This window comes from Onychostoma macrolepis, chromosome 03 (genome assembly GCF_012432095.1).
Source record: "Onychostoma macrolepis isolate SWU-2019 chromosome 03, ASM1243209v1, whole genome shotgun sequence".
In the NCBI taxonomy this organism is placed as follows: Eukaryota; Metazoa; Chordata; class Actinopteri; order Cypriniformes; family Cyprinidae; genus Onychostoma; species Onychostoma macrolepis.
In genome coordinates, this window is record NC_081157.1 from 8,718,642 (window position 1) to 8,746,591 (window position 27,950).

Genomic DNA, 27,950 nt, shown 5'->3' on the forward strand with positions numbered 1-27,950 from the left:
GATCAGTCATTGAAATCCAATGAAAATGGCTAAAGGTTTCGTTATAAGAAATTTTGAAGAATGTAATAACAATTAGGAAACTAATGCTCGCTGACATTTTCTGCACTAACAGCAGTTTCCAGAAAGTCGCATTGTATCGAGAACGATACCCTCTAGGATATGTGTGTATATTTTGCTCATACTGGGGGCAAATACTGTCCAAATGTATTATTATTTGTGATCTACACAACAAAACTGTGCTTCTCTTTTTTTTTTTTTTGATTACTGTAACTCTAAAGTTTTCAGTCTACTAGATTAAATAATGTAGGATGAATATGAACCAGTCTAGTAGGCTATGTTCAACAGCACTTGAAGATGATTTTTGCTGTTGTCATTACTGAAACTGTAATTCTATGTCCTAGAAATGGTCAAAAATTTTGCTTTTCAGAAGCACTTATAAAAACAAGTCAAAATGCAGTAAAACTGTTTGATCTCCTTGTAATATACAATTTACTGTAGAAATTATTTGCCTCCTTTTCTTGCTCTTTTTTTTTATAACCATTGTATTTATTTACAATGTTGATGGTTTATTGTGCTTGTCAACATCTCATGCATTTTAAAACTGCTTTTTGACCTAGTGTTGGATTAAAAATAAAGCATGTACAATGACATTTTCATAAATGTGGTGTTCTTGATTGTCTCCTTGTCATACTTTAACAGTCAAATGAATTATGGAAACCAAATGATGTACAAATGTGGTAAGGTTTAATGGTTGGAGACGTAAAACACATGATGCAACTACTTACAAATATTGCAAATTATATGTGCAAATATGTGGTAGGCAGAAACGGAACATATAATCAAGTATAAGTAAATAATATAAGTTCTTATACCTTAAAAAAGATAGCAGTATTCAAGTACAAGGTTGAAGGCAGTTGCGGGTCAATTGATGTTAATTGATGACATTTAAAACAAATTACAGTTCCTGATATCTAATCAAAGTGTCACGATCATCAGTTGGATCTCCAACAGAGTGCACTCCATCCCAGACTACTGCTACCCCATCAAGGACTTCATTCCCCATAATCCTCTGCCCGGTCTCGTCAGCACTCATTGTTTGCACCTGTGTCTTGTTAACCCTGTCTGCTCACCCTACGTAAGCCTGGTTCTTTTAGTCATTCATTGCTAAGTCTTTTTTTTTTTTTTTTTTGTCTGTACTGCATTCATAAGCCTCGTTTCCTGGTTCTCCCATGTCTTTGGGTCTGGTATTATTTCCCTGCCTGACTTTTGGATGACCTTTTGCCTGTGTTTTTGCCCTGTTGTTATAGTTTGGACTGATTGCCCGTGTTTATTATCTTCTGCTTGTTGTGGATTACGTTTGTCGATTACCCATCAATAAACACTGCACTTGGGTCCTCAGCCCTCGAGTCGCGGAGCAGTACATGACAGAAGACCTAGCCAACCATGGGTCCAGCAGTTAAAATCATCTGTCTCCGCCAAGGTAACAAGTCTCTTGAAGGCCATATACAAGACTTTTTGGACATCACATATGTTTTGATATCCCAGATTATGTGCTCATAGATTTCTTTTGTCATGGACTCAATAGTCCTCTCAAAGATGATCTAATCTGTAATGGCCCTTGAGAGTCGCCTGCTGAATTTTTGGACTTTGCACTACGCTCTGTTGGTTAGCTCCATACTGTGGTAGTCGTGGAGGAGGAACGTGGCACTCCCTCAGTAGCTGCCACTCCAGAGCCTTGACCTGTCATGGTCGCCTTTCCAGAGTCTCATCCCATCATGGCCGCCACTCCAGAGCCTCCAGCCATCATGGATGTTAAATTGGGATTTGTTATGTGGGGGCTCTATGGTATCGAGCTTATATATATATATATATATATATATATATATATATATATATATATATATATATATATATATATATATATATATATACATTTGGTAATTTAGCAGACACTTTTATCCAAAGCGACTTCCAAATGAGGACGATGGAAATGTATATGTATTGTGTGTTGTTTTTGCAAAGATGATTTTGCAAACAATTATTTGATCTATAAATTCAATTATAATAATGTTTTTATTTTTATTTTTTAATTATCTATACGTTATCAAATTAAATCATTTACACTGAAAACTACAACTACATTAAATTATGAGATTCTTAAAAAAAAAAAAAAAAAAAAAGTGAATATACAAACAAGAAATGATGGTGGAAATGATACTTTTCAATGAAATTAAAACGCCAGTAGGTGCCAGTAGTGAACGTTTAATGAGTGAGTCATTGAGTCGTTCATTCAAACGATTCGTTCAAACGGCAGATTCATCAGATGTTTATGCATGAGCTAATGAAACTTTGATTCAACCGATTTGTTCAAAACACTGAATCATTCAGCAACATGTGGTTCCGCAAAAAATGTAAGTGACCTAATATTATTGTATTTGCTCATTGAACTGTTTATAGAACTATTAAACAGTCGTAAGGGTGAAAACATTGAGTGATGTTGCCTAACTAACTGTATTTTAAATATAAAAACTTTCCCATTTTGAATTTTTACCTCAGTATGCGGAGTTTCTGAGTTGCGCGTTTTGATTTCCCCTGGAGAGGCTGTGTGAATCTCGCCTCAGCAGCGCAATCTTATACTGTCAATAGATGCATTATATACAGTAGCTATATCCACTGTTCGCCACTTACTCTAAATGTAATAAAATCTGAATAATACTTGCGTTTTGGTGTTTACATAGTTATTTTTGGTTAGTGATGTTTTAATCATGTTGCTTGTCTGGCATTAATGAAGCGTTAATGTAGAGCCCTGAGTCTATGTGCGGGCTTAGCCCCGACGGCCCCGGCCCAATTTAAACCCTGGATGTCACGCCACAGTCTTCAGAGCATCCCTTCAGGGCCTCCGCACTGGCTGTCACAGAGGCTTTTTCCCCATTCTCAGTGTTCTCTGTTATGGCAGTAGCCATCTAGCCATCTTGCGTGTTTTGGCTACACACTACTCTACTACACCTCCAGAGCTTGTTACAATCCACAAATCTGATCCAGAACCCGCACCAGTCCATGAGTCTGTTCCAGAGCCCACTCCAGAGCCAGCTCCAGTCCATGAGTCCGCTCCAGAGCCAGCTCCAGTCCATGAGTCCGCTCCAGTTCACGAGTCCACTCCTATCGATGAACCTGCGCCAGAATCCACTCAAGCCCCAAAGTTCAGTCCTGTGTTGGTGCCAGCCTGAGAGTTCCTGTCTGTCCTGTCTTGATCACTGAAGTCATCGTAGAGCATTCAGCCTGTCCTGTCTTGACTGTTATGGCCAAGGAGGCCGTTCCTAAATCCCTTGCTTGTCCTGTCACGGCCAAGGAGGCCGTACCTAAATCCCTTGCCTGTCCTGTCATGGCCACGGAAGTTGTCTGTGAGCTCTCAGCCCTGAGGTGCAGCCAGAGGTCAACCTGGAACACCCTGTCGGTTCTGTTATGAGCATGGAGGACGCCCCTCATCTCCCAGTTGGTTTTTGACACAGCCCCTGAGGCCAATGCTAACCTCTCTGTACCATATGTTCCTGTGTTGTCAGATCTGCCCTGGGAGTCTTCAGCTCCACTGTGGTTATCGGCTCAGCCTGCTCCACCTTGGTGGCCCTCAGCTATGCCTTGGTGGTCTTCTGCTCAGCCGTGGGGATCTTCGGTCCGTCTGCTTTGCTGTGGTGGGCCTCAGCTCTGCCCTGGCTTACTGCCCTGTCGACTCTGCCCTTGTTTCCTGTTCCGCGGCTCCAGGTCTTCCACTTCATGGACCTGGCCTTCCACCCCGCCCCCTGTTCCACCTCTCCCCGGACTTCTCTGACCCTTTGAGGAGCAGACTACTGACACTCAATCAAGGCCTTCATTTTTTTCCGGTTATAGTTTGGACTGATTGCCCATGTTATATTCAGAGAAATAAGTATTCTCAGTAACAACGACGTGTAGTGCAACATCTTACACGAACTCAGCTGTTGATGCACAAATGAATGCATGCATGACAGTTCAATCTTCTTCCATCATGTTTGGACTTAATGTGTTCGTAACATTGCCAAAGGTATTCTGGTTGTGGTTTGGTAAGTGAATGATGCATTGGTAAAACTTTAGCGGCACTTTTCTAAATATGTGTTTGGACTATGCAAATAAGTTCCACAGGAGGAAAGAAGGGTGGCCCCCCCCCTCACTGGAAAGAGATAAAGGTACCTTCCCAAAAGACACTCCTTGTTCTGAGTCTGAGTCCTGCAAAGGAAGGGACCGCAACAGAAACTACGATCTGAGTCCCCTGTCTGCAAGGGTGAGGCAATAGCAGATCAATCTCAGTTCTGAGTCCGAGTCCTGTTACCAGGAAGGCCGCAACAGATCAACCTCCGTTCTGAGTCTCTGGCACGTCCAGGAGACACTAACAGATCAACACGTTCTGAACCTCTGGCCTGTGAGGGAAGAGGCAATAACAGATACCAAGTCCTGAGTCTCCAGCTTTGAGGCAGCCACAGATACGACCATGTTCTAAGCCTCCAGCCTGTGAGGAAAGAGATAATCTATGCTCAGACTTCAGAGTCTTTGTCCAGTGAGACAACAGATGCAGCACGTCCTGAGTCTCCATCCTAGAGAGACAAAGCGGATCGATCAAATTCTGGGTCTCTAGCCCAGAGAGGCAGAAGACACAGACATTTGCAAAAAGGTTAAGCTCCGGCAAACAATCCTTCACTCCAAGGTACCTTTGACTGCTCACTCACCACAGAGAACATAACTATTACCTATCCAAACCTCTTCCAGAGACATTGGCATTGTTGTGTATTATCAATATATGATTTTTCTAATTGACATTGGATGTTATATAGTTGATTGCAGTTTATAGCAAATCTTTCATGTATTTGTCTGATGCATAATAATGTTCTTCACATTATTTCTTTCAGAATAGCAACAGTTTATCTTTCCAGATAACGTAGCTGAGCTGGTGGACCTCTGCTCCGCCCTAGAGTTCGTCAGCTCCACCTGCTCTGCCCTGGCTTACTGCCCTGTCGACTCTGCCCTTGTTTCCAGAGCTACGGTAGCTCTGACATGGAAACACCCAACATAATCACTTGCATTTTATGTATCTTATTTCTCTTCCATTCATGGTATTCATTTAGTAGTTGATTACTCTAGTCTATCTTTTGTTACTAAAATTTATTTTATTACACTTGTGTCTTCCTTGTGTTGATAATGCAGTAAAGGTTCTACAAGTTAGCTATCCTACCAATCTTTCTTATGTGATTGTACTCATAACCACATCTTAAGTTACACGTGATCCAAAATCATAACGTCACCTGTGATGCGAGTACCCATCACTACACACTTTTGCCTCCTTAGGTTGGGGAAAGTAAAATTCACTACAGCATCATAAATGTCATGAAATCTTAACCCGTTTAATCCCAATTTTTTTCCCAGACATTAAAAAATATCCAAATGGGGTGTGATTAGTTGCCCATTAGTTGTGCTGGTTAGCTTTTTGTTACCATTTTATTGAGTTTAGATTGCGTGACGTCAACCTCCGGAGCTCTATTGTATAACTATAGTCTACACAAGCCATTTGTGCTTGGACCCAATGATCGCCACTTGCGGCTATATTTTCTGAATCTATTTCATAACAAAAAGCAAGTCACCTATCATTCTGTTTAAGCTTTTCATGATCTGTTCCTGTACTACTAAGAGCAGTTCAAAGTGTCGGTGGAGGGAGTTAAAGCATTTTAGAAAAAGGCTGCAACATAACAAAATAAGATCCAGAATTAAATCTTAATGACAGGTCCAGATTGAAAACGTGAATTTTGTCATTAAAGCTGAATCAAACAGAGCAGTGCAATCTTAATTCATGCATTCAGTTTATGTCCTTTTATTTACAAATTTATTTTATAGTGAGGCATTTCACAGCAAGATGGAACTGTGTAATCTAATATTTTGATTTTGAGCTTTTATACTGAATCAAAGTTGTAACAAACACCTCTATACAATCAAAATTAATTTTGCACAGATGCATATTTTCTGGTGCCATTTTAAACTACCAAGCCATCTAAAACTCTTTCCACACAAAGAACAAAAATAAGGTCTCGCGTATGCATGTCTTCTCAGGTGTATCTGTAAGTGTGTTGGCAAAAGAAAGTTTTTATTACACAGAGCACAGTTAAAAGGTCTTCCTCCAGAGTGAGTGCGCAGGTGAGTTGTCAAATTGCTCAGATTTCTAACCTTCCTGTAACACTCAGTATCCTTGACTTTCTGTCCAGAGTGAGTTGGCAGATGACGTTTCAGGTCTCTCTGATATGTGAAACTCTTCTCACACTGGGCACACGTGTAAGGCTTCTCTCCAGTGTGAATTCGTATGTGAGTCTGAAGGTTTCCTTTGGCTGTGAAGCTCTTTCCACACTGAGGACAGGTGAAGGGCTTCTCTCCAGTGTGAATTCTCCTGTGAATTTCAAGGTTTGCTTTGTTTGAGCAAGTCTTTCCACAGTGATCGCACATGAAAGGCTTCTCTCCAGCGTGAGTTATTACATGATTCTTAAGGTGATTTTTGTCGTTGAAACTCATTCCACACTGACGACACTTAAAACGCTTCTCTCTTGTGTGAATCCTCATGTGATACTTAAGCGATTCTTTGCGTGTGAAATTATTTCCACACTGATCACATGTAAACGGCTTGACTCCGGCGTGACGTCTCATGTGGGCTTTAAGACCTTCTCTCCGCGAGAAGCTCTTCTCACATAGTTTGCAGATGTAACGGCTTTCTCCAGGGTGTGTTCTCGTGTGGGCATGAAGGCTTCCTTTACGTGAGAAACTCTTTCCGCACTGAGGGCACGTGTAAGGCCTCTCTCCAGTGTGAACTCTCATGTGGACTTTAAGGTTTCCTTTTTCAGTGAAACTCCTTCCACACTGTTGGCAAGTGAATTTACTTCTGGTCTCAGTGTTCTGAACTGTTTTTCGTGAGGTCTTTTCAGTCTGCGAGCAACTATTAGATTTTTCTTCAGTTATGAAAGCATGCTGTTTCTCATACTGATATTTCTCTTCCATTTCATCCAGTTCTCGACTCTCCTCTTTCAGTGGCATCGGGTCTAAAGGGAAAAAATACAAGTTAAGACCAGTTTCATGGCACAAAACAACAGACAACAAAACATTTAAAGCATCAAAACAACAATGCTTGTTAAGCTACTCAAAGTGGTGCTTCCTGTAATCCCAGAACCTCTTAGCAATATTGTTTACTCCTCAGTTTTAAATCCCAAAAACGTTTAAGCTGGCAGTTATTAAACCATTAAAGGGTTAGTTCACCCAAAAAATGAAAATTAGCCCATGTTTTACTCACCCTCAAGGCACGCACTGTTGAACAAAAACACCTGCTTACTCAAATTGTAAATTTGGACAATTGGACAATTTTTAATATAACTCTAAATGGATTCATTTGAAAGAAGCAAGTTATATACACCTATGGTACCTTTAGGGTGAGTAGAACTAACCCTTTAACCATTTCTGGAGCTTTTCCAAAACACTACATTTTAATACCCTCTTTTTTTTGTCACATTTCAGGTCTTGGAGTCTCTACTAATGACCTTATGAGTTGAATCATGTGTGTTGTGTTAAGGAGACATACAATACACTTTTCTGAAATTAACTAAACTGACATAAATGTTAGTTGTAACCCCCTATTCCACACATCTCGATCTAGAACTTAAGGTAAACAATTTCATCATGTTAATAGCAACCATGTTACGCAAGATATGCTACAAACGCTTTTAATAATCTGATATCTTGCTTTTGGCAAACAAGTTTTTGTTTGCTTTTTTACTTTTAATTTTATTAAGTACTTATGTGCAAAAATGTGAGCAGGAGCACCCAGAGGAAACCCACACAAACACAAGGAGGACATGCAAACTCCTTGATTTATTAGAAGAAGAAGAAAAAAAAAAACTATATTGTTAATTAATTGAATATTGACCTGCGAGTTTAAAAAAAAAAAAAAAAAGCAATATGACAAAGTATTCACTAAATGGTGGATTTGTGTTGTTTCTGCAAAGTAAGGGACTGTTCACAGAATGCATCTTTGCATATAAAAATGAGACACAGCACTCGAAATTTAATGAGTTTATTCTCAACATTTTATGTTGACTTTTTTTCTCAAAATTTAATGAATTTTTTCTCAACATTTTATTTCGCCATTTTTCTCAAAATTTAAAGAGTTTAATTTTGCATTATAATGACTTTAATCTCAACATGGTTTTATTTTATTTTTATTATTGCCTGGCCCTAATCCTCTTCTGTAGATAACTCAACTTTAACAGTTTGCTTTAAACAGAAAAAAAAGGAGCTTTTCATAGACTGTTTCATAATTAAGTAATAGAAAAAATGTTTTTCATTGTTTTAAGTTCAGAGGTAGATACTGGGTATAATGTTACACAAAATAATAGTTTTGTTCAGGCTACTTCTGTGTAATTTCCCCAAATTTAATGTGTGACATGTTGTAATAATGAATGCCAGCTTTGAGAATAAAAACCAACCTGTTTGTTCCTCAGTATCTTCATGTTTGACTCTGAAAGTGTCTTCAATCGTCACATCTTCACTCTCCTCTTTAATAACCGCCATCTTTGTATTAGGATCTCAGCAGGACTTTTTCCCTGTTGAGATTAATAAACAGAAAAGCAAATAAACCCAAACTAAATCTCTGGGTGCGTCACAATCAGCTCCCTAGTTCAGTGGTCAGCGCACCGGTAACGTCAAGAGTCAGAGTTAATGGTCTTAAAGGGATAGTTCACCCAAAAATGAAAATTGTGTCATTAATTACTCACCCTCATGTCGTTCCAAACCCGTAAGACTTTCGGTCTCATCTTCGAAACACAAATGAAAAAAAGTTGAATGTGACATCAGGGGTTCAACTGTAATTTTACGAAGCTACAAGAATACTTTTTATGCGAAAAGAAAACAATAGTAACATGATTTATTCAGCAATTCTTCTCCCCGAATTACTGTCTTCCCCCATTTTGGAGAGTACCCCCAGAACATAATCAGCAATGTTCACATTCAGCATGCGCGCGCTTTATCCTGAACATAAACGCTGATTACGTTACATGGACTATTTTACCGATCTCCTTGCTACGTTTCTGGACCTTGATCGTGTAAGGACCCTTGCTGTCTATGGAGGATCAGAGCTCTCAGATTCATCAAAAATATCTTAATTTGTGTTCAGAAGATGAACGAAGGTCTCACAGGTTTGAAACGACATGAGGCTGAGTAATTAATGACAGAATTTTCATTTTTGGGTGAACTATCCCTTTAAATGGGCAAAAACTACTCAAAATAAAAGAACATTCATATGTAAGGTTCATATGTAGTTCATTTTGATTTATATTTGGCATTTAATTATTTGTAGATTACATTTAATACCACTTTCATGAAAACATTTGTAGCTGGTTTGTAAAAGCTGTCATTACAGCTCAGCTCATCTCTATGAGGAGATGAAACACCACTTATCCGCAAGTTAATATCACTCCAAATCAGATCAGCGAGAAGTTCAGACTGTGAGAGTCTGTTATATAGTAGGTGGAAGGGGGTATAGTTAAAGTCCTACAGTTTAAACACATGCTCATGTAAACAGCCTGTAAATACTAGTGTTTGTTTAATGTTTGATCTCTCCTGAATTCCTCCACATCATTGTTTCACTGCCTCCCTCTGACTGATTTACACAAGAAGACAGAAGAACTTCACCAAACCTGCATCTGTGTGTAAAACTTACAAGCAATTCATAATCATATATATATATTACTTTTAGCTTAACGTAGCGCTACAACCCAGAGTCTCCTCCACATTTATAGTCAAGAGCTGCCAGATGTTTGTGTCTGTTGTTGTTTTGTCCAGCGCATGTGTCATTAGCGTGTAGTGATTCAAAACAGAGAGTCGTTTGATTCAACTGACTCGGAGTTTCAGAAAGCTCCGTTTCCCCTTCACTTTCTGCCAATGACTGACTTCGTGTTAATAATGAACTGATTTAGACGCAGCTTTTCTGTTAACGTACTCACGTGCGCCTTATACGTTCACAAAACAACGTGCATTAACGTTAGATAAAGCATTTTAATGTTACATTCAATAATGATTCATTAACTTTACTTCGCTTGTAAAACTATACAATACACTAAATTATTTGCATTAAACCGTTTTGATGAATTAAGATTCAAACCGTTCTTCAGCCGAATCACAGACGCAGAAGCGCGGCGCTGCCTTGTGACGTCACACCAACACACCAAAATAAAAGTCCCCAAAGCACACGTTGACATCTGCCCTTTCATATTGCTTGTGGGGACCAAAGAGAAACATCTTGTACCCATTTTTGAACCCTAAACATACTTATTCAATGTCAAAATAACAAAGAAATCAGAGAAGGGTTTACAGAGTTTATTTACAGTAAGCCTATACAAGAATATAAAAGAGATACAAATAAAAAACTATTACTTGACAAAAAACTTCCCTTATTTCATATTGATTTAATAATATTAATAAATTGATGATTCCTTGAGCTGAAACAAAATATTTGATAAATTACCAATTTAGTTTATTATATATTTTTATATATTTAATTGTGAATTTACACTGCTGTTACTTTATTCTACAGCTATAACTTGAGGAAAACCTTGCAATAAATTTAAGTATGATATAAACCCTCTGTGGCACTTACTTCATATTTTACAGAATAAAGAGTAGAAGAATAAAATATAAGTCATGCATTGGAGAAATAAGCATATCACAAGCACATTTTGCATTGACTTGTTACTTGTTATATGTACAGTAAAATCCCCAGTGTAAAACTACTGCTCTGGATTTACAACAAAAGTTTGAAAATTTACATTTTCAAAAAAAAAAAGTTGGAACATTTTGTAAAATGCGAAATGAGAAGTTGTGATTTGTTAATTCTTCTTAATCTTAACCGAGCCGAGGAGGCTAATTGCTGCAGTTTTGCATGTTTGGGAAAACCGCAGACTTGGCAACACTGCTCGTGGAATTCATATGATATGTTGCCTTTCATTGTCACCATTCATAGACTTTTCTTGATAGCCAACAATTCAGACAACAAAATCTTGGGGCCCATGAAGTTTTGTGAAAATGATTAAAAATGCTGGTGGTGACTGTGGCAACTTTTTTGAAAAACATGCCAGCGAGGAATGAGGTAAAGCATGCATTTGATGTCAACAGTAGATCTACATAATATTCACACATGAGCGGAATAATGCATTAGCCCTACCGTTACAGCCTGAATTGATATGTAAACCTATTATATAGATTAGATGGTGGTAGTAGTAGCTAGTTCAAGTTTTTTATCGTGAAAAACCCTTAATGCTAAGACATGCAAGTGCAGTTCGCTGTTAGTATACTCTAGTTGTTCGACTCTTATAATAACCCACATCTTGTAGAGCTGTGTTTTGTGTCATTCTGCAAATATCAGCATTCAGTGTTCTGGGTATGACTGCAACTTACAAAATCACACAAGTCAAGAGATTTATAAGCCTTGAGGTTTTCTTGAATATAGACGTGTGCTATCTGGGATGTTATTTTCCAATGCTTATACGTATACACATGTATGAAAAAAAAAACATTACTATAGGTTCTAAACAAACTTTTTATTCATTACTTTATTTTAGTGCTTTTAATTAAGCAATAATCTGCTAAGTTTCTTTTTTTTTAAAGAGAGACCAAACATGGGACTTTTATTTTGTTCTGGCGATGTGACGTCATAAGGCCGCGCCCCGCATCTGTTGTGATTCTGCTGTAGAAAGGTCTGTGGTCTTCAGCATTTGCAGTGTTTGAATGGATGCACATTAACTGAATAGTTTTTACAAGCGGTGTGAAATTATGTATTATTGAATATACCATTGCCATATATGCTTATTGTGACATTTATGAATTTTTTCTTCTTCTCAGTAAACCGCATCCAACGCACTAATAACAGAAAAGCTGCGTCTATATCGTGAATCAGTTCATTATAAACACGAGTTCAGTCCCTGGCAAACAGTGAAGGGAGAAACGGAGCTTTCCGAATCTCCGAGTCAATTGAATCAAATGCTTTGCGAAACGACTCACTGTTTCGAATCGCGCGAATCACTGACATCTGCTGATCAAAACAGTGTAAATGCAACCAGAACAAATACAAACATGTGTAATGACAATTATTACAAACATACTGCAAACGTTTTCATGTAAGTGGAATCTATTAAATAGTCTACACATATTTGCATACCAAATGTAAATTATAAATGCCTAATATTTAGTGTCTGTAAAATTTGTGTTCTTTTATCAGTTTGTATAGTGATAATTGTTGTGCCCTTTTTAAGACCATTAACTCTCACTCCGACTGATTCCCTCACCAGTGTGTTGACTACTGAACTAGGGAGCTGATTGTGACGCACCCAGAGATGTAGTTTGGATGTCTTTCTGTTAATTAATCTCATATTAATCATGTGTACAAACAAAGAGAAAAAGTCCTGCTGAGATCCACACACTGTTATAAAGATGGCGGTTATTAAAGAGGAGAGTGAAGACGTGAAGATTGAAGAAACATTCAGAGTCAAACATGAAGATACTGAGGAACAAACAGGTTGGTTTTCATTCTCATCTGATCCTTATTTTTGTAGAATGTCATATGTGTTGTATTTAAAGCTGTTTTATTTAACATGGATCGTGTTCGCCCTCTAAGCCGGACACTTCTGATGCCCCAGGCAGAAAAATAAAATGCCACACAGAAGGCAGATGCAGGAGGTAAAGACATTGTATTGTGTTCTAGTGAATGAGAAATAATCGCAGTGTTTGGGTCAACTGCTATAGAGTTATAAGAAATGCTATAGAAAATGTGGCCCAAATCCAATTTGACTTAAGTGACTAAAGATTTGATATACCAGTAGTTCTTTGATCACTCTGTGAATATGACAGAAACCCGCGGATGTAGTCAGTGGAGAGACAGTGTAGTGTTGAACTTATAAGTATTACAATAACAGCTCTATACAAACTCAACTTACGGGATTGTACCATTAGTATTTAAAAGAAATTGTATCTGGGCAACAAATCAGTATTGAACAGTAACTATTGAGCAGTAACAAAAAGTACCGACACAAATCGTTGCACAAGTTTTATATTTAAAATCAACAAAAAACAAATAAAATGACTTTGTTTGCATAATTACTAAAATAATAACATTACCAATGATGTCCAGATTTTAAATGAAAACATGACTGACAACAGTTTATCTAATAACGATCAAATATCTAATGTAAAGGTTCAAATAAAGCTTTGAAAACGTTTCACAAAAAGATAAACCTCACATTTGAGCCTTTAAATAAAGAAAAGGAAAATAATTCTAGATAGCTTATCTGAATTGTTTAAATGTGTAGAATCCACATAAGCTTGTTTTTCATCAGGGCATGCAAATTTGGTCCGTTTTTGGCCAGACAGAAACTGCACACAGGCTGAATGTAAATATAAGTCTCTGTAAATCCACTCTCTGACAGCAGGTGGCGCTTATGGAGCAGCAGAATTACAGCTATTTCCTTTATCCTCCGTGAACAAAGCAGCAATGCGATTAAAACACTACTTTATTAGGTTTTACATAGAGTGAAGATGAAAACAAAATGCCATCGAATCGTTTCTGAAGACAGTCAACACCTTCACAAGGCTTCTGAAGTGTTTGTTTCCCCAGTGCTCTTATGTCCGTTGTCTTGGCCACTTACCTTGTTACTAGTTCATTTGCCCACCATGCTCTCCCTCATTATGGTCCTAATTTCCTTCCCTGTTTATTCTCCCTTTGTTCTCTGTCTTGTCGGTTCATTATGGATGTTTACCTTTTCTTGAGTTTTTATGTCCTCTGTTGTTTGATCCTGCCCACTGACACTGCTGGGAAGGCTGTTCCAGAGTTTAGGAGCCAGACAGGAAAAATAACTACCCCTTTTTGTGGATTTTGATATTCAAAGTAATGCCAGTGGGCCAGAATTTTTATAATTATAACACAGTAGAAGGTTGCATTAGTAGTGATAAGCTAGGCCATTTAAAGTTTTGCATATAAATAGCAGAATTTTAAAACGGATATTAACTTTAACAAGATATAATACCCCTGTTTTGTTAGTATTAAATAGAAGAAATTTACTGGCTGAAAGAGAACTCAATTCGGTACTTGCGCATTGTTATTTTTGCACACATTTAAAGCGCACACAGAGAGCCACGTTTCAGACAGTGTGCTAACACAGAATTTATTCCTTGCTCTTAAACGGACACATACACAAAATTATCTCAAAATACCTGTCTCTGCAAGTATTCTCGTAAATACAGTTGATTATGTCTTACATGAACATAAACCGTGGAGAAAGAAATCGCGTGTGTATCATTATTGGATCTGTCCATCAGGTCTTTAATAACAGCCAGAAGGCAGCATTTATAGGCTGCTGTCACTTTATGTTACCTGTGTTTCTCAGCTCTGGCCCTCGAGGTCCAATGTCCTGTAGAGTTTAGCTCCAACCCTAATCAAACACACCTGAACAAGCTAATTAAGGTCTTCAGGATCACTAGAAAGTTACAGGCAAATGTGTTTGGGGCTAAACTCTGCAGGAAAGTGGACCTCGAGGGCCAGAGTTGAGAACCCCTGATCTGGGCTATGCTTGTATTTTGTTGATTTATTCTTATTTTATTACCGATTGTCCACTTGTCTTTAAAAATGTTTGACTTTTGTTAGTTGTTACTCGTTTTTGCTGTGAAAAGTGTTCTTTAAATAATAAAGCACTTTTGTTTTGTTTTTGCTAATCTGAAAAATGACCCGATCTGTGACTCAGAATCTGATAATATGATCCGAACCATGGATTTTGTGATCCGTTGTACCCCTACTCTCTTGATTTGTTATTTGAAGAAAAAATACAATCACAAGTTTTTGATCATGCTGATTTGTCTGCAGTGAAGTTCAGCCTATGTCTTTTTATTTGGGGTAGTAGGGCTGGGTGATATAGCTAAAAAATTTATCAACTATATAATGTTTTATATCGTTCGGTATCGATAATTATTGACATTTACAATAGATCAATACATTTTTTTTATTTAACCACTGTATTTTAATTTACCCAACTTATGAAGACAAACAACAAATACATTTTTGTTGTAACAGTTAAACGCCAAATAAAATTAAAACAAATATCTCCTTTCTTATGTTTTGTAAGCAGATTAAGTAAGTCTTAAGGAAACGTTTGGTTTGGCTCCCAAAGCCACACGAGGGTGCAATGTGCAAAATAATGCAGCTCATTAAATTGTATATTCAATGCAATTAAATAACTGTCTAATAAAAATATGAATAGTCTGTAATTTTGTAATTAGTTTATATTTTGCCCTTTTTCTGCATTCTCTTTGAGTTGTTTATATTATGTTTATATTCTATGAAAGTCCTGGTAAAATAAAAAGGTGCTGGGAAAAGTGCTTAAAAAACACTTCATGAAATGGTGCCTTTTTGAACCCTGATAATAAACCAGTTTCCTGGTCAATTTGTGTTTTATAAGGGGCTTGATAACTTCCAGCATGAAAGTTTGTAAGTAAAAGAAAAATTATATTGAGAAGATTTTCTGAGATTACAGGAAACCTCTCTGTTCAGTAGGTTTTGTTTTGTGCCATCAAAATGGTGTTAACTTATATATGTCTCTTTTTGCTTTAGACCTAATGGCGCTGAAAGAGGAAAGTCAAGAACTGAACAATATGGAAAAAGAGAAAGATCAGCATGAGAAACATTATGATTTCATAACTGGAGAAAAATCAACCAAGACTGAAAAGACTTCCTCACAAAACAGAGCTCAGAAGACCAAATCTAACAGTCATTTCACCTGCTATCAGTGTGGAAAGATTTTCAGTCAAAAACGAAACCTTGAGGTCCACATGAGAGTTCACACAGGAGAGAAGCCTTACACCTGTGAGCAGTGTGGAAAAAGTTTCACTCAAAATCAAAGCCTTAATGTCCACATGAGAATTCACACTGGAGAAATCTCTTTCACCTGTCAACAGTGTGGAAAGTGTTTCACTCAGAAACAAAACCTTAAAGTCCACATGAGAATTCACACCGGAGAGAGCTCTTTCACATGCCAAGAGTGTGGAAAGAGTTTCAGTCAAAAAGGAAACCTTGACGTCCACATGAGAATTCACACTGGAGAAAAGCCTTATACTTGCTCTCAATGTGGACAGAGTTTTACACATCATAACACCCTTAGTTCCCACATGAGAATTCACACTGGAGAGAAGCCGTTCATATGTGATCAATGTGGAAAGAGCTTCACAACAGAACTAAACCTGAGGTATCACATGAACATTCACACCGGAGAGAAACCATTCACTAAAGACAAACCGTTCACATGTGATCAGTGTGGAAAGGGTTTCACACGCAAGGTAACCCTCAATTCCCACTTGAGGATTCATTCAGGAGAGAACTGTTTTATATGTCATCAATGTGCAAAGAGCTTCAGTCATAAAAGTAGCCTTAATACTCACATGAAACTTCACACTGGAGAGAAGCCTTTCACCTGCAAACTGTGTGGAAAGAGCTTCACACAAAAAGGAAATCTTAAGGCTCACGTGAAAACTTGCACAGGAGAGAATCCATTCACATGAGTGAAAAACGTTTCACATGTATAGAAACCCTTAAGTACCACAGGAGGATCCCATTTTTGTTCTCTATGTGGAAAGACTTTTAAGTGGTTCTTCAATGTAAAAAAGGATCAGAATTTCTGAGTTCTGTGAAAATGGTTCCGAGTTCTGAGGCTCTGTTTACACTTCTAATTTTCATTGTATAGACAGTTTCATCGGGCGCACGCAGCTGGCCCAAACTTAACTTCCGGTCTGTGTTTGTTTATTGGTCTGGTTAGTGGCGCTGGCTACAAACGCAGTTAAATTTAAAGTGATGAGTAATGAAGTTGGGATCAGGTGGTTGTGCTGTGGGACGTGTTTCCCATACATTTATTTATTTGTGGTGACCCCACGATATCAAAACTGACCAATTTTCCAAAAGTTTTTATATCACTGTATTTCTGAAGGAAGACTGTCTTTAGAAAATGTTCGATGTCATTTTCATTTCATCTTGAATGTTATATGCCTGATAAAGCAGCGTTTGTAAGCTCAGCGCTGCTGTACAGCCCAACAGCCATTACCGGAGAAACCTCTAGTTCTCCTGCTTTAAAGCACCTCCTGCTGGGCAGAGAATGAATTAGTATTTTTAATAAGTCCGTCTGATTTATGCAGCAAACATATTTTTCAAAATAATCTACTCTAGAGGGACTTAGGTGTTGTTATTGATTCTATTTGGATGTCTACCGGAAGTTAAGTTAGGGCCACAAAAGCACGCATGCGCAGTAACATTTGTTTATGTTGTTGCCGTGAAACTGTCTATAGAGCAATGGTTGTGGTAGGGAACTGTGATGTGATGAAGCAGTGGGCACCTCGAGGAGGGCCACTGTCCTGCAGAGTTTAGCTCTAAACCTAATTAAAGCACTTTTAAAATAGCTTAGAGGCTGACCAGAGTGCTGTACATGAGCAAAGTAATAAGTGCAATATAAAAATACAAGTAAGGGATAATCAACGGCTAGCTGTGCATTAAACGATTTGAATGCACGACGTGGAGGCGAAGAACCTTGTCTCCGCGAAGTGCATTCAAATGGTTTAATGCACAGCTAGCCGTTGATTATCCCGTTTATGCCATGGTCATTTGCCAGCATTCACGTATTAAAGATGTTAATAATATTTGCGCTACAATATTTGACCGGAACGTTATTTTCGTCTGTATTACTATTTAACTCTAACTGTATGTTACTATGGTGACCAATGTTTATAGGAAGCTCATTAATATAGAACGTGATTAAACTGACCTGGAACTACCTGTGCGGTTCAACGAATTTAATCAACACCTGCCAGCCAATCAGAATCCAGTAATCAGACAGACCATGGCATAATATAAAAATAATCAATATAAACGTGAGCAGAATACACACATACCAAATTTGAAGCAGAAATAAAAAAAAATCAACAATTAACACGAAGGCTAAGGAAAACAAAAACTGGTAAAGAGGGGGACATTCTAAGGCTACGTTTACACGACAACGATGTAGTCAAAAACGGAAAAGTTTTGTTCATTGCATTTTTAAAAAGTTTCACGTATACATGACAATGTTTTCAAAACGATTTGCGTTTACACATATCTCTGAAAACTGCCAAAAACACTATATTACGTATGCTAGGCCAGAAGTTGGCACTGTCACCTTGTTAATAAACAGTACCTGTAGGGAAGTGACGATTAGCTCTTTGTGGGCGGGAGTTCCGTCACTAAAATCACCACATCGACCTGTTGCTCTACTCCTCATTCATAGCGATAGCAGCTTTAGCTGCGTTAGTAAACTCTTGAGCAGCAAACAACACTACCATGTACTCTGCCATTGTTGTGTATGTTTTTTCGCGCTTGCCTTTAAAATCGACACGTACTGCGCATGTCTACATACCTAACACATACTACGAACGCACATGACGTCACAATTTTCAAAGATTCCCGTATTGGGTGTTTACACAGAAATGATAACAGTGGCATTTTCAAAAACTTATGCTTTGAAACCCGTTTTCAGTCCCCAAAACGCTGTCGTCGTGTAAACGAACAGGCAAAACGCATAAAAAGTTTCCAGTTTCCAGTGTAATCCCCTCTGCGTTTCAGCCTTGAGCAAGGTATTGTCAATAAGTTAAGGTTGCCAGATCTTAAACTTCTAGGAGGCTTATAGGGACACAGTAAATCAGACACGTATTTTGGAGCAAGATTATGTAGACATTTATACACAAATAGAAGAATTTTAAAGTCAATCCTGAAGTGGACTGGAAGCCATTAGAGGGCTAGAAAAATGGGGGTGACGTGGTCATTTTTGCGACCATTTTTTAAGAAATTTAGCTGCAGCATTTTGAATAAGTCGAGCTGCCTGAGACTTGGATATACCGTAAAACAGAGAATTGCAATAATTTAAATGCAAAGTTATAAAATCATGGATAATTGTCTCAGACTTTTCAGACACAAAATGTTTTATTTTAGAAAGTCAACAAAGCTGGAAAAAATTAGAGGCAACGACAGACACCCCTCTACATTGTGAATAATCACTCACATATGCGACTAAATCTTCACTCTGGGCGACTAAATGAGGTCTAAAATTAGCCACTGGCTAATAATTTCTTAGATTTTGCTCACCAGTGTGTGAGTTGGAGGCTAAATATTAGTTTAGCACAGATATATTTTCACTCTCCGAACACACTGACTGAGCGCTTCAGAGTTTTACTCTGTCAAGCGATCTGTGCTATTTTTCAATTCATCTCAACGGATGCGCAGAACACCTGTATTTGACATACCGTGCACTCTAGTGCAGTGGGGGTAATTTAATTCTACCCCCACTTAAAGTAACATTAAAACGAACATGTATTTTGCTTCTAATGTAAAAACAGGACAATGGGAGTGCCGTAAACGGTCAAATACATGATATCCAATCAGCTTACCTCATCTTTTGCGGTCAAAACTGACTGCATACCATTTCCTGCATACTTAATACCATATGAGCAGGGTAGGGCAATGTCTATGGTAAACTGTAAAATGAATGTAAAAAGCACGATTTACTGTTCAGATAGTTTTCACAAAACAAAAAGTTTAATAAAATAATACACTTCACATTTCAGCCTTTAAACCATTTTTTAAGAAAATGGATGAGTCAAAAGTATTAATTATTATATTAATTTAAACAATTATCAATAAATTATTATATTAATTAAATAACATACAAATACATTTTACTGTCTAGATTTTTATAATGGATTATCTCCTTATCGATCCACCAGTTCACATTTACAGCTCTGCGTGTTTGCAGGGTAAAAATATGGGTCGAGTTTTGCATTGGTGTGAACAAAAACAACCCAATGTTCCTGCAATACTGGAGGCTGCAGTTCTAGGACTGCATAGGACCCTATTTTTTGGGACAGCACCATCTATTCCAACAGAGGAGACCTGATTCAAAGAAACAAACAAACAGATGCAAACAAACAGCACATCAGACGTGAAGCGCTGCAGCTAATTAACTGAAGTCTCGCACAGACAAGTCTTTCCAAGAAAACTGAATTTTAAACCAGAATATATTGAAATAAATTAGGTTAAATATTTCAAGAGGATTATCAACGGGTATGTTTAGGGAGTTTAGGAGTTGGTTAGGACAATAATTAAGTGTATAAAATTAAATAACTACATAATTCCTTAAAAATAATAATATACAGAATTGAATAGCAAGTGCTATAAAATAGTATGAGCCACTAATATTTAATCATTTAGCAGACGCTTTTATCCAAAGCGACTTATAAATGAGGACAATGAAAGCAATCAAAATCAACAAAAGAGCAACGATATGCAAGTGCTATAACAAGTCTCATTTAGCCTAACGCAGTACACGTAGTAAGAGATTTTTTTTTAAATTATATAATAAATAAAAAGAAAACATAGAATAGAAAAAGAATAGAGCAAGCTGGTGTTAGAGGCCTTTTTTGCTTTTGTTAATTATATAATAAATAAAAAGAAAACATAGAATACAAAAAAAGATTAGAAAAGCTAGTGTGCAAGTCTAAAAGGGACAAGTTTTTTTTTTTTTTTTAAAGAATAGAATTAGAATAGAGAGAGGTATGACGTTCTTCATTCTCTCTTACATTATTTTTGGCTCATTAAAAATGAATCTTGCTGCCGCGTTCTGGATTAATTATAAAAGGTTTGATAGGACTGGCTGGAAGACCTGACATAATACATACATACAAAAAAAAAAAAAATACAAAAAAAATAAACTATAGGGCCCTGGAAATCCAGTTCTGAAACTACAGCCTCCGGTATTGCAGGAATCCCCTACTCACAACAACAGCCTTATTGAACATGCACATTCATTCTCTGTCAGCAGGAGGCGCTTTCGAATGGTTTCCCAGGTAACAGCAGAACACAAAGCAGCGCAGCACTGGACTTTGAAACGTGCCGCGCTCATATTTATTTATAGCCTTTTGAAGTTTAATCGTCACATTAAAGGAACACTCCACTTTTTTTGGAAATAGGCTCATTCTCCAACTCCCCCAGAGTTAATAAGTTGAGTTTTACCGTTTTTGAATCCATTCAGCCGATCTCCGGGTCTGGTGATAGCACTTTTAGCATAGCTTAGCATAGATCATTGAATCCGATTAGACCAGTAGCATCACGTTCAAAAATGACCAAAGAGTTTCGATATTTGTCCTATTTAAAACTTGACTCTTCTGTAGTTATATCGTGTACTAAGACCGGCGGAAAATGAAAAGTTGCGATTTTCTAGGCTGATATGATTAGGAACTACTCTCATTCCGGCGTAATAATCAAGGAACTTTGCTGCCGTACCATGGCCGCAGCAGGCGCAGTGATATTAGCGCCTGAAAGTAGTCCCCAGCTAGGTAACTAGTTATAATATAGCTGGGGACTACTTTCAGGCGCTGCGTAATATCACTGAGTTTGGCCTTTATTTTTCTGGCGCTGGGAATCACCATTGACACAGTCATGTCCGGGTTAAGGACTAGTGTGCCTAACAATGACCCAGGTGCTGAAATGGGCTGCACAACTCCTGATGCTGTGGGGGCAGGTGCGATGGGGCACTCCGTGGCGGCAGCAGCGGGCCGTCGACCTGGTCGCAGAATTGGAGCCTGTCCTTCTCGATTTGGCGGAAGGATAAATGGATGTTTTGGGCCTGATGTCGATGGCGCTTCATCCAATTTTTGCCTTGGTGGAGGAAGCTGTGTATCAGCTACAGCAATTGGGTCAGGTGGAGTCAGTCCCTGAGCGAGGACACTCATTTCCTGATTCTTCTGCCGCCGCTGAAACCTGAAAATAAATGACTTGTATTATATTTATGTTTAGACGTATTCAGTTAATTTGAAGCAAATATTGTGCCTTGCTTACCACTGAATGAGTGTCTTCTGGTTTAGCTCAAACAGCTGGATCATTGTTTCATCCATCAGCCTGCGACTGTTAAGCACCAGCTCTCGGATGTGGTGGTAATCCGAGAGGATTTTAGACCACCTGGGGGTGCAAACTCCAGCCTTCTTGGTCGGTGACTTGTGTAAAGCACAAAGCTTGATACAAATGGCCTCGACCAAGCGGCTGGTGCTGGGCCACTGTGCTGGACCCCCAGGATGTCCAATAAGACATCGTTTCACACTCTCCACACCCGGTGTGACTCCGGACCGCTTCGGTGCTTTAAAGCGCCCATGTGTGAGCTGAGGCTGATAGTTGACCCGCTGTTTGTCAGTATCAGGGAGAGCTGTCCACAGCTGGATGGCCTCTGTCACCTGCAGGTCAGTGAGGTAAGGAGCCTCACGAAGACCCACCAGGTAACCAGCCAGATCCTGGACCTTGTCCCACCCAGCAATGTCATCGGGTCCAATGACTCCTCCCTAGTAAATGCAGATTAATGTTAATATACACTACCAGTCAAAAGTTTTTGGATAGTAAGTTTTTTTTATGCTTTTTAAATAAGTCTCTTCTGCTCAATCTTGATCCAAAATACAGCAAAAGCAGTAATATTGTGCAATATTTTTACTATTTAAAATAACTGCTTTCTATTTTAACATTTATTTCTGTGATGCGCAGCTGTATTTTCAGCATCATTACTCCAGTCTTCAGCGTCACATGATCTTCAGAAATCATTCTAATATGCTGATTTGCTGCTCAAGAAACATTTTATTATTATCATTATCAATACTTAAAACAGTTTACATGTACACAGTGTACATTTTTTTCAAGATTCTTTGATTAATAGAAAGATCCAAGATCAGCATTTATCTGAAATAAAAAGCTTTTGTAACATTACACACTATAAAATTTAAAAGCTTGGAGTCAGTATATTTAAATCATATTAAAATAAATTATGAAATTATAGAAATTAATACTTTTATTTAGCATGGATGCATTAAATTGATCAAAAGAGATAAAGACATTTATAATGTCACAAAATATTTCTATTTCAGATAAATGCTGTTCTTTTGAACTTTCTATTCATCAATGAAACCTAAAAAAAATTAAAAATACACTCTGCCTTTAACTGAAAATTGAGTGTTTAATCTTATCATTATACATTACTGACTCTCTATCCTCCAATTTGATACTGTTAAGTGCTTTGACACAATCTGTATTGTAAAAGTGCTATATAAATAAAGGTGACTTGACTTGACTCTGCTATTTTTAACCTAATAATAATAAATGTTTTTTGAGCAGCAAATCAGAATATTAGAATGATTTCTGAAGAATCGTGTGACTTTTGCTGTATTTCGGATCAAAGAAATGCAGTCTTGGTGAGCAGAAGAGAATTCTTTAAAAAACATTGTCGACCAAAAACTTTTCACTGGTAGTGTATGTGGAATAAAATGAGACAGAAATTAAATAAAGCCCTTAGAGTGTCTTACCCGAGCCTCGTCGGAGAGACTGCTTTCAGTGTCGGGTGGCTGTGACAGCACTGAAGGGGCAAGATGCTGTCCTTCTCCACCAGATGATGTGGACGGCTCAGCCAGTGATGCTGGGGACTGAGGCAGAGGCAAAGACGAGGGGCGGTTTTCATCCTCATCCAGCACTGGAACTGTGATGTCCTCCATGATCTCTTCCTCAAACCCCTCATCTTGCAGGTCCTGGTCATCAACCTCCTCCACCAGCCTGTCTTCCTCCTCTGGGTTCTGGAGCACTGGAGTCAGTGTTTTGCCAGTCTGACTGTAAAGGTACTCTATTCCCAGCAATTCACCTACAAGAATAAAATGGTAAAAAAAGGAAGTGTTTATATTTTTATGTACATATTTTTATGTCTTGAAAAAAACGGGTTAAAGGCTAAAAAGACAATTTAGAAGAATATTACAAAAGAACAAATGAATGAACTTCTTGCCTGTATATGCTCCAGGAGGGCGATAGCGCTCATCCCAGGGCTTCCCAAAGACTGTTCGGCTAAGCTGGTCCACAGCCTCTCTCATGGCACTGCCAAATGACCGGATTGAGGACGCTCCTTTTATGGCATCTTCCATCCGGTCATCATTCCAACGCATCAAGCCCTCAAGGAGATAGGCCTGAAAATGCGCATCACTGGCACTGGTTCCTAAAAGTTAAATAAATAAAAAAGGCTAGATACACATACACATGAGGTGCTAATAGGCAAGGCAAGTTTATTTATATAGCACATTTCATACACAGTGGTAATTCAAAGTGCTTTACATAAAAGGAAGTGAAATAGTCATTAAAAATAATAATAATCACAACAAAAACAAAAGTGATTTAAAAACTGATTAAGAATAGAAAGTGATTATACATAGTGCAATCAGTTCGGACGTAGCACAGTGCTCATTCAGCAAATGCACAGCTAAACAGATGAGTTTTGAGTCTGGATTTAAATGTGGCTAATGTTTTAGCACATCTGATCTCTTCTGGAAGCTGGTTCCAGCTGCGGGCAGCATAATAGCTGAAAGCAGACTCCCCTTGTTTTGTGTGAACCCTTGGTATTGACTCGATCCTAATGATCTGAGTGGTCTGTCAGGTTTATATTCAGTGAGCATATCTCCAATGTATTAATAGAGTAATGTAATTACATTAAAAATTATTGTCATTATGCCAGAGTTACTAGTGACTTTGTCAATGCTTATGACATCAGAACTGTATATTACTGTAGAGTGTGACATTTATTAATGTGACATTACTTTAAAGTAATGGAAGCAGTTACAGGGCTTATAGTTTTTATAGAAAAATTAGTAAACCATATGCATGTAATACCTGGAATGAAACGGTTGAGGTGGAGGTGGAATGACTCCAAGGAGGTAGAGCCACGGGCACACCTGTAGCAGCACAGCTCCACACCGCCTTTCTTCAGTGTCCCCGTCTTCATGTAGAGCGGAAAGTTCTCTGGGTCTTGGATACACTGAACGTGCTTCCGCTGTTCCTTCCATATCTGCTGGATCCGTTCGTGGTCCAGCAGAGGAACTCCCAGAGTGTCCTTTCCGTCTGCACTGTCAAACTGATCGATCAGTGATCCAATTGTTTTGGTGGTCTCCTCCAGCCCCCTGGTCCTCCTCCGGTAGTGCAGTGCCAACTCCCTCCGGGTAATGCGAGCACTGACCGCCCTTCCTGAGATGTGGCCAGTCTTCTTTGCCGCCAGCTCACCCTCCTTTGCACGGCGAAGGGCAGCCACATCTTCTGGATCCCACTGAAAGATGCACATGGACAGACGTGCCATGAAGATCCCATAGAGCGGATGAGCCTCTGTCGTGACACCTGCAGCAAATCGCCGCATGAAGTGCCAGATGTCGAGGCGCACTACGAGCTCATCCCACTCCGAAAACATGGTCTTCACCCGAGACTGGCTGTGCTGACTGCAGCAATCTCTGTCCACGTACATCACTTTTGGGGCTTCCTCTCCTGCCTCCCGGTAGCGTTTCATCAGGCCAGCTGCCATGGGGTCCAGTCCATGTCCCTCGGCGGCTGTCAGCACAGAGACAAGGACTTGGCCGTGTTCGTTTCCCACATTTGTGCACCAGGCAGCTGTTCCTGAAGCAGCACCGGCAAGTTTCTTTGTGACCTATTGGGAAAAATAAAAGGGTCAAAAACTGTGTTCATTATGTATGCACACATATCCATATCTTGCAAATTTCTGGATATAAACAGGGCTGAAAAAATACCTTTTTTGTGGAGTCCATCTTGAGAACACAGCCAAAGACAGATGTAATTTTGGCCTTGACCTCGTGCAGTCGCCCCAGAACATCCCTGGCATACACAGCTAACAGCCACTTAGGTTTAGGTAGGGCAGGTAAAAGGGGAGGCTCAGCAAACACAGGAGGCTGCACAAGGGAGGACCTTGTCAGGTACTGCAGGACACGCTGTGTCCATGCCTCACTGTGCTGTTCCATCAGCTTCTTGTAAAGCTGAGTCACACTGTTGCCCAGTGTCCTCTCCCTCATCATCCTCAGCACCCGGTTGTCACATGAGTATCTAAGGAAACAACAGTATAATCATGCAAATGCTTTTGGTTGGTAAAAAAATAACAAATAAAAGACCTAATGATGAATGATTGTAATTATAAATTACCTGTATGTCAGCAAAGCTGGAAACTGACTGCGGTGGCCCATATCCAGCTGTCTCATGATGTCCTCGGACCAGGCGGGATACTACTTCTTGCAGCGTTTGCACTCCAGATACTCAGTGGCAAGGTCATACCACCCGTCGATGTCCAAGACCTTGCGCACGGTACGGTAAAGTCCCGCTGCAGTAAGTCTGTGCTTACCACAGTCTGGGCGAACACAGGCAAGAGGAAACAACCACATCTTCAGAGGCATCCATAAGAATAGGGGCCGACAGAAGAAGAGGTCGGGTGAGGAGGGCGGCTGAGTGTGAATTAAAGGGGGCTGAGGAGGATACCACCAAAGCTTCAGCTGGGACACTAGTTCTGGCTTGCCGGTTCACAGGTTGGCCTTAAATAATGCGTTCCGGATCCACTCATGCTGGAAAGGTGGAAGATGATCTTTCCAGTGACTTGGAAGCTCAGCTGGTGGCTGATGATGTGGAGGATCTGGTGTTTTGGCTGCTTCCGCTGATGGAGACGGACCGGCACAGGCCTCTGAGTGAACAGTAACAAAAACAATATAATGATGACTGTTGCATTTGATAGTAATATGCCAGAAATGCAGCCCACAAACAGCCTGCAAAGTAGTAATTTTGGACAAGTATTAATAATTAGTGAAGAAAATGGTACTAATGTTAAGAAGCAAAGAACACAGTGTACACTTTGAGGATCAGATGGAATGGAGTAAGGAAAATGAGGTTTGATGAATTCAGTATAAAGTAATGATGCCCACAGATATGAAGCATGCACACAAATACAGTATGGAAAAGCTGTCCCTCTAATCATTAGAACAAATAATCTCCACCATCCTGTCTGCTAAGGGGGAGCTAAAGTGTGAGTAGAGCAAGCGGTGTGAAAAAGTTATCTGGTGATTGTTTAACAACGGGTAAGTTCGGAAATGCAGATAAATACACTGACACCTTTGGACTGTCACGTGTCGTAGGAGCCAGGGAGACGAGGAATACTTCAAACAACAGTCTTTAATGATCAACACGCGTAGGAGTCACAGGAACACAGGAATGACGTTTAACAGCCGACATGAAGATAAGGAAACACAGGGCTTATAAACAGAAGTAAATGAAACGAGGAGAACTGAAACAGGTGGGGAGCAATCAAACACAGATAGAGACTAATGAACTCATAATGACACTAAACGAGGACAGGAACAGGAACAAACCAAATATGGGCATGAGAGGAGGGGAAACACAAGACACAGGAAGACAGGACTGACGTGGACATCCTTAACGTTTTGAAAAGTGCAATCAAAGAATGCATCTCGCTTGAGGCTTGATGTGACATAATTCTGTATTGTAAACAAAAAATATTTCAAAAAGTATTGATTTTCTTTTTCAAAATTAATGCTTCTCAGTGCGTTTTCACAAAACATTTTTATTATATGTGCATTTGTGTCATATGCCACACCTGTGTTTAGCTGTGCTTCACATTGTGATGCAGCAAACACCAGCTCCTCATCATCATCTTCAGCAGTGGGAACGGTGCCTGGAGCACAAATGTTAAAACTATTACTATGAACAATACACAGAGACAAACGTATGTAAGACGGTGCTTACTTACCAGTAGCGAAAAGCTGCCTTTGGGCCGGTGTGGAGTTTCGGGCTGGGAGTTCTGTTGCTGGAGGAGGTAAAGTGGAGTGCAGTAATGGCTCTGGAAACAGTAAGTGGACAAGTTTGCCATACTGATCAATGAATACATGTAGATCTGCTGTAGGGAAAATTCAGTATTCACACTCCTACTCACAGGCTTTAACTGGTGACATGAGTTTTCTCG

The 27,950-nt window shown here is 39.1% G+C and overlaps 3 protein-coding genes across 13 annotated transcripts; 1 reads left to right on the plus strand and 2 right to left on the minus strand.

Annotated features, from left to right (window-relative positions):
• Positions 1-3,932: 3,932 nt before the first annotated feature.
• LOC131537562 (gastrula zinc finger protein XlCGF52.1-like) lies at positions 3,933-15,002 on the minus strand. Of its 6 annotated transcripts, none has more exons than XM_058771105.1 (4): positions 10,193-10,308; positions 8,808-8,846; positions 8,520-8,636; positions 3,933-7,082 (listed from the first exon to the last, which is right to left on the minus strand). In XM_058771105.1, exons 3-4 carry the CDS (start codon positions 8,602-8,604, stop codon positions 5,983-5,985), a joined length of 1,185 nt encoding a protein of 394 aa, XP_058627088.1. In that variant the 5' UTR covers positions 8,605-8,636; positions 8,808-8,846; positions 10,193-10,308; the 3' UTR covers positions 3,933-5,982. The 6 variants fall into 6 exon arrangements, with proteins under 6 accessions (XP_058627088.1, XP_058627090.1, XP_058627092.1 ...); XM_058771107.1 differs by lacking the exon at positions 10,193-10,308 and adding an exon at positions 9,782-10,178; XM_058771109.1 differs by lacking the exons at positions 8,808-8,846; positions 10,193-10,308 and adding an exon at positions 14,453-15,002.
• On the plus strand, positions 10,947-21,459 carry LOC131537566 (gastrula zinc finger protein XlCGF8.2DB-like). 5 transcript variants are annotated; one of them, XM_058771118.1, is made up of 4 exons: positions 10,947-11,176; positions 11,695-11,783; positions 12,479-12,601; positions 15,683-21,459. In XM_058771118.1, the coding sequence occupies exons 3-4, from the start codon at positions 12,517-12,519 to the stop codon at positions 16,624-16,626; spliced, it is 1,029 nt and encodes a 342-aa protein (XP_058627101.1). In that variant the 5' UTR covers positions 10,947-11,176; positions 11,695-11,783; positions 12,479-12,516; the 3' UTR covers positions 16,627-21,459. The 5 variants fall into 5 exon arrangements, with proteins under 5 accessions (XP_058627101.1, XP_058627100.1, XP_058627099.1 ...); XM_058771117.1 differs by lacking the exon at positions 10,947-11,176 and having other exon boundaries at positions 11,746-11,783; positions 11,929-12,601; XM_058771116.1 differs by lacking the exon at positions 10,947-11,176 and having other exon boundaries at positions 11,753-12,203; positions 12,375-12,601.
• On the minus strand, positions 21,455-27,832 carry LOC131537551 (uncharacterized). 2 transcript variants are annotated; one of them, XR_009270315.1, is made up of 5 exons: positions 26,129-27,832; positions 25,723-26,032; positions 24,821-25,622; positions 21,977-24,152; positions 21,455-21,898 (listed from the first exon to the last, which is right to left on the minus strand). XR_009270315.1 is itself a non-coding variant. In XM_058771085.1 (4 exons), exons 1-4 carry the CDS (start codon positions 26,182-26,184, stop codon positions 23,884-23,886), a joined length of 1,437 nt encoding a protein of 478 aa, XP_058627068.1. In that variant the 5' UTR covers positions 26,185-27,832; the 3' UTR covers positions 21,455-23,883. The 2 variants fall into 2 exon arrangements, 1 of the variants encoding a protein (XP_058627068.1); XM_058771085.1 differs by having other exon boundaries at positions 21,455-24,152.
• Positions 27,833-27,950: the final 118 nt, after the last annotated feature.

Excerpts from the sequence above, each read along its gene's own strand:
- LOC131537562 (XM_058771109.1), bottom strand. The coding sequence starts at position 8,604 with ATGGCGGTTATTAAAGAGGAGAGTGAAGATGTGACGATTGAAGACACT. Across the intron at positions 7,083-8,519 it reads AGATACTGAGGAACAAACAG|ACCCGATGCCACTGAAAGAG; the intron begins GTTGGTTTTTAT and ends TTTTCCCTTTAG.
- LOC131537566 (XM_058771118.1), top strand. The coding sequence starts at position 12,517 with ATGGCGGTTATTAAAGAGGAGAGTGAAGACGTGAAGATTGAAGAAACA. Across the intron at positions 12,602-15,682 it reads AGATACTGAGGAACAAACAG|ACCTAATGGCGCTGAAAGAG; the intron begins GTTGGTTTTCAT and ends TTTTTGCTTTAG.
- LOC131537551 (XM_058771085.1), bottom strand. The coding sequence starts at position 26,184 with ATGAGACAGCTGGATATGGGCCACCGCAGTCAGTTTCCAGCTTTGCTG. Across the intron at positions 26,033-26,128 it reads CCAGCTTTGCTGACATACAG|ATACTCATGTGACAACCGGG; the intron begins GTAATTTATAAT and ends TTGTTTCCTTAG. Across the intron at positions 24,153-24,820 it reads CCTCAACCGTTTCATTCCAG|GAACCAGTGCCAGTGATGCG; the intron begins GTATTACATGCA and ends TTTAACTTTTAG.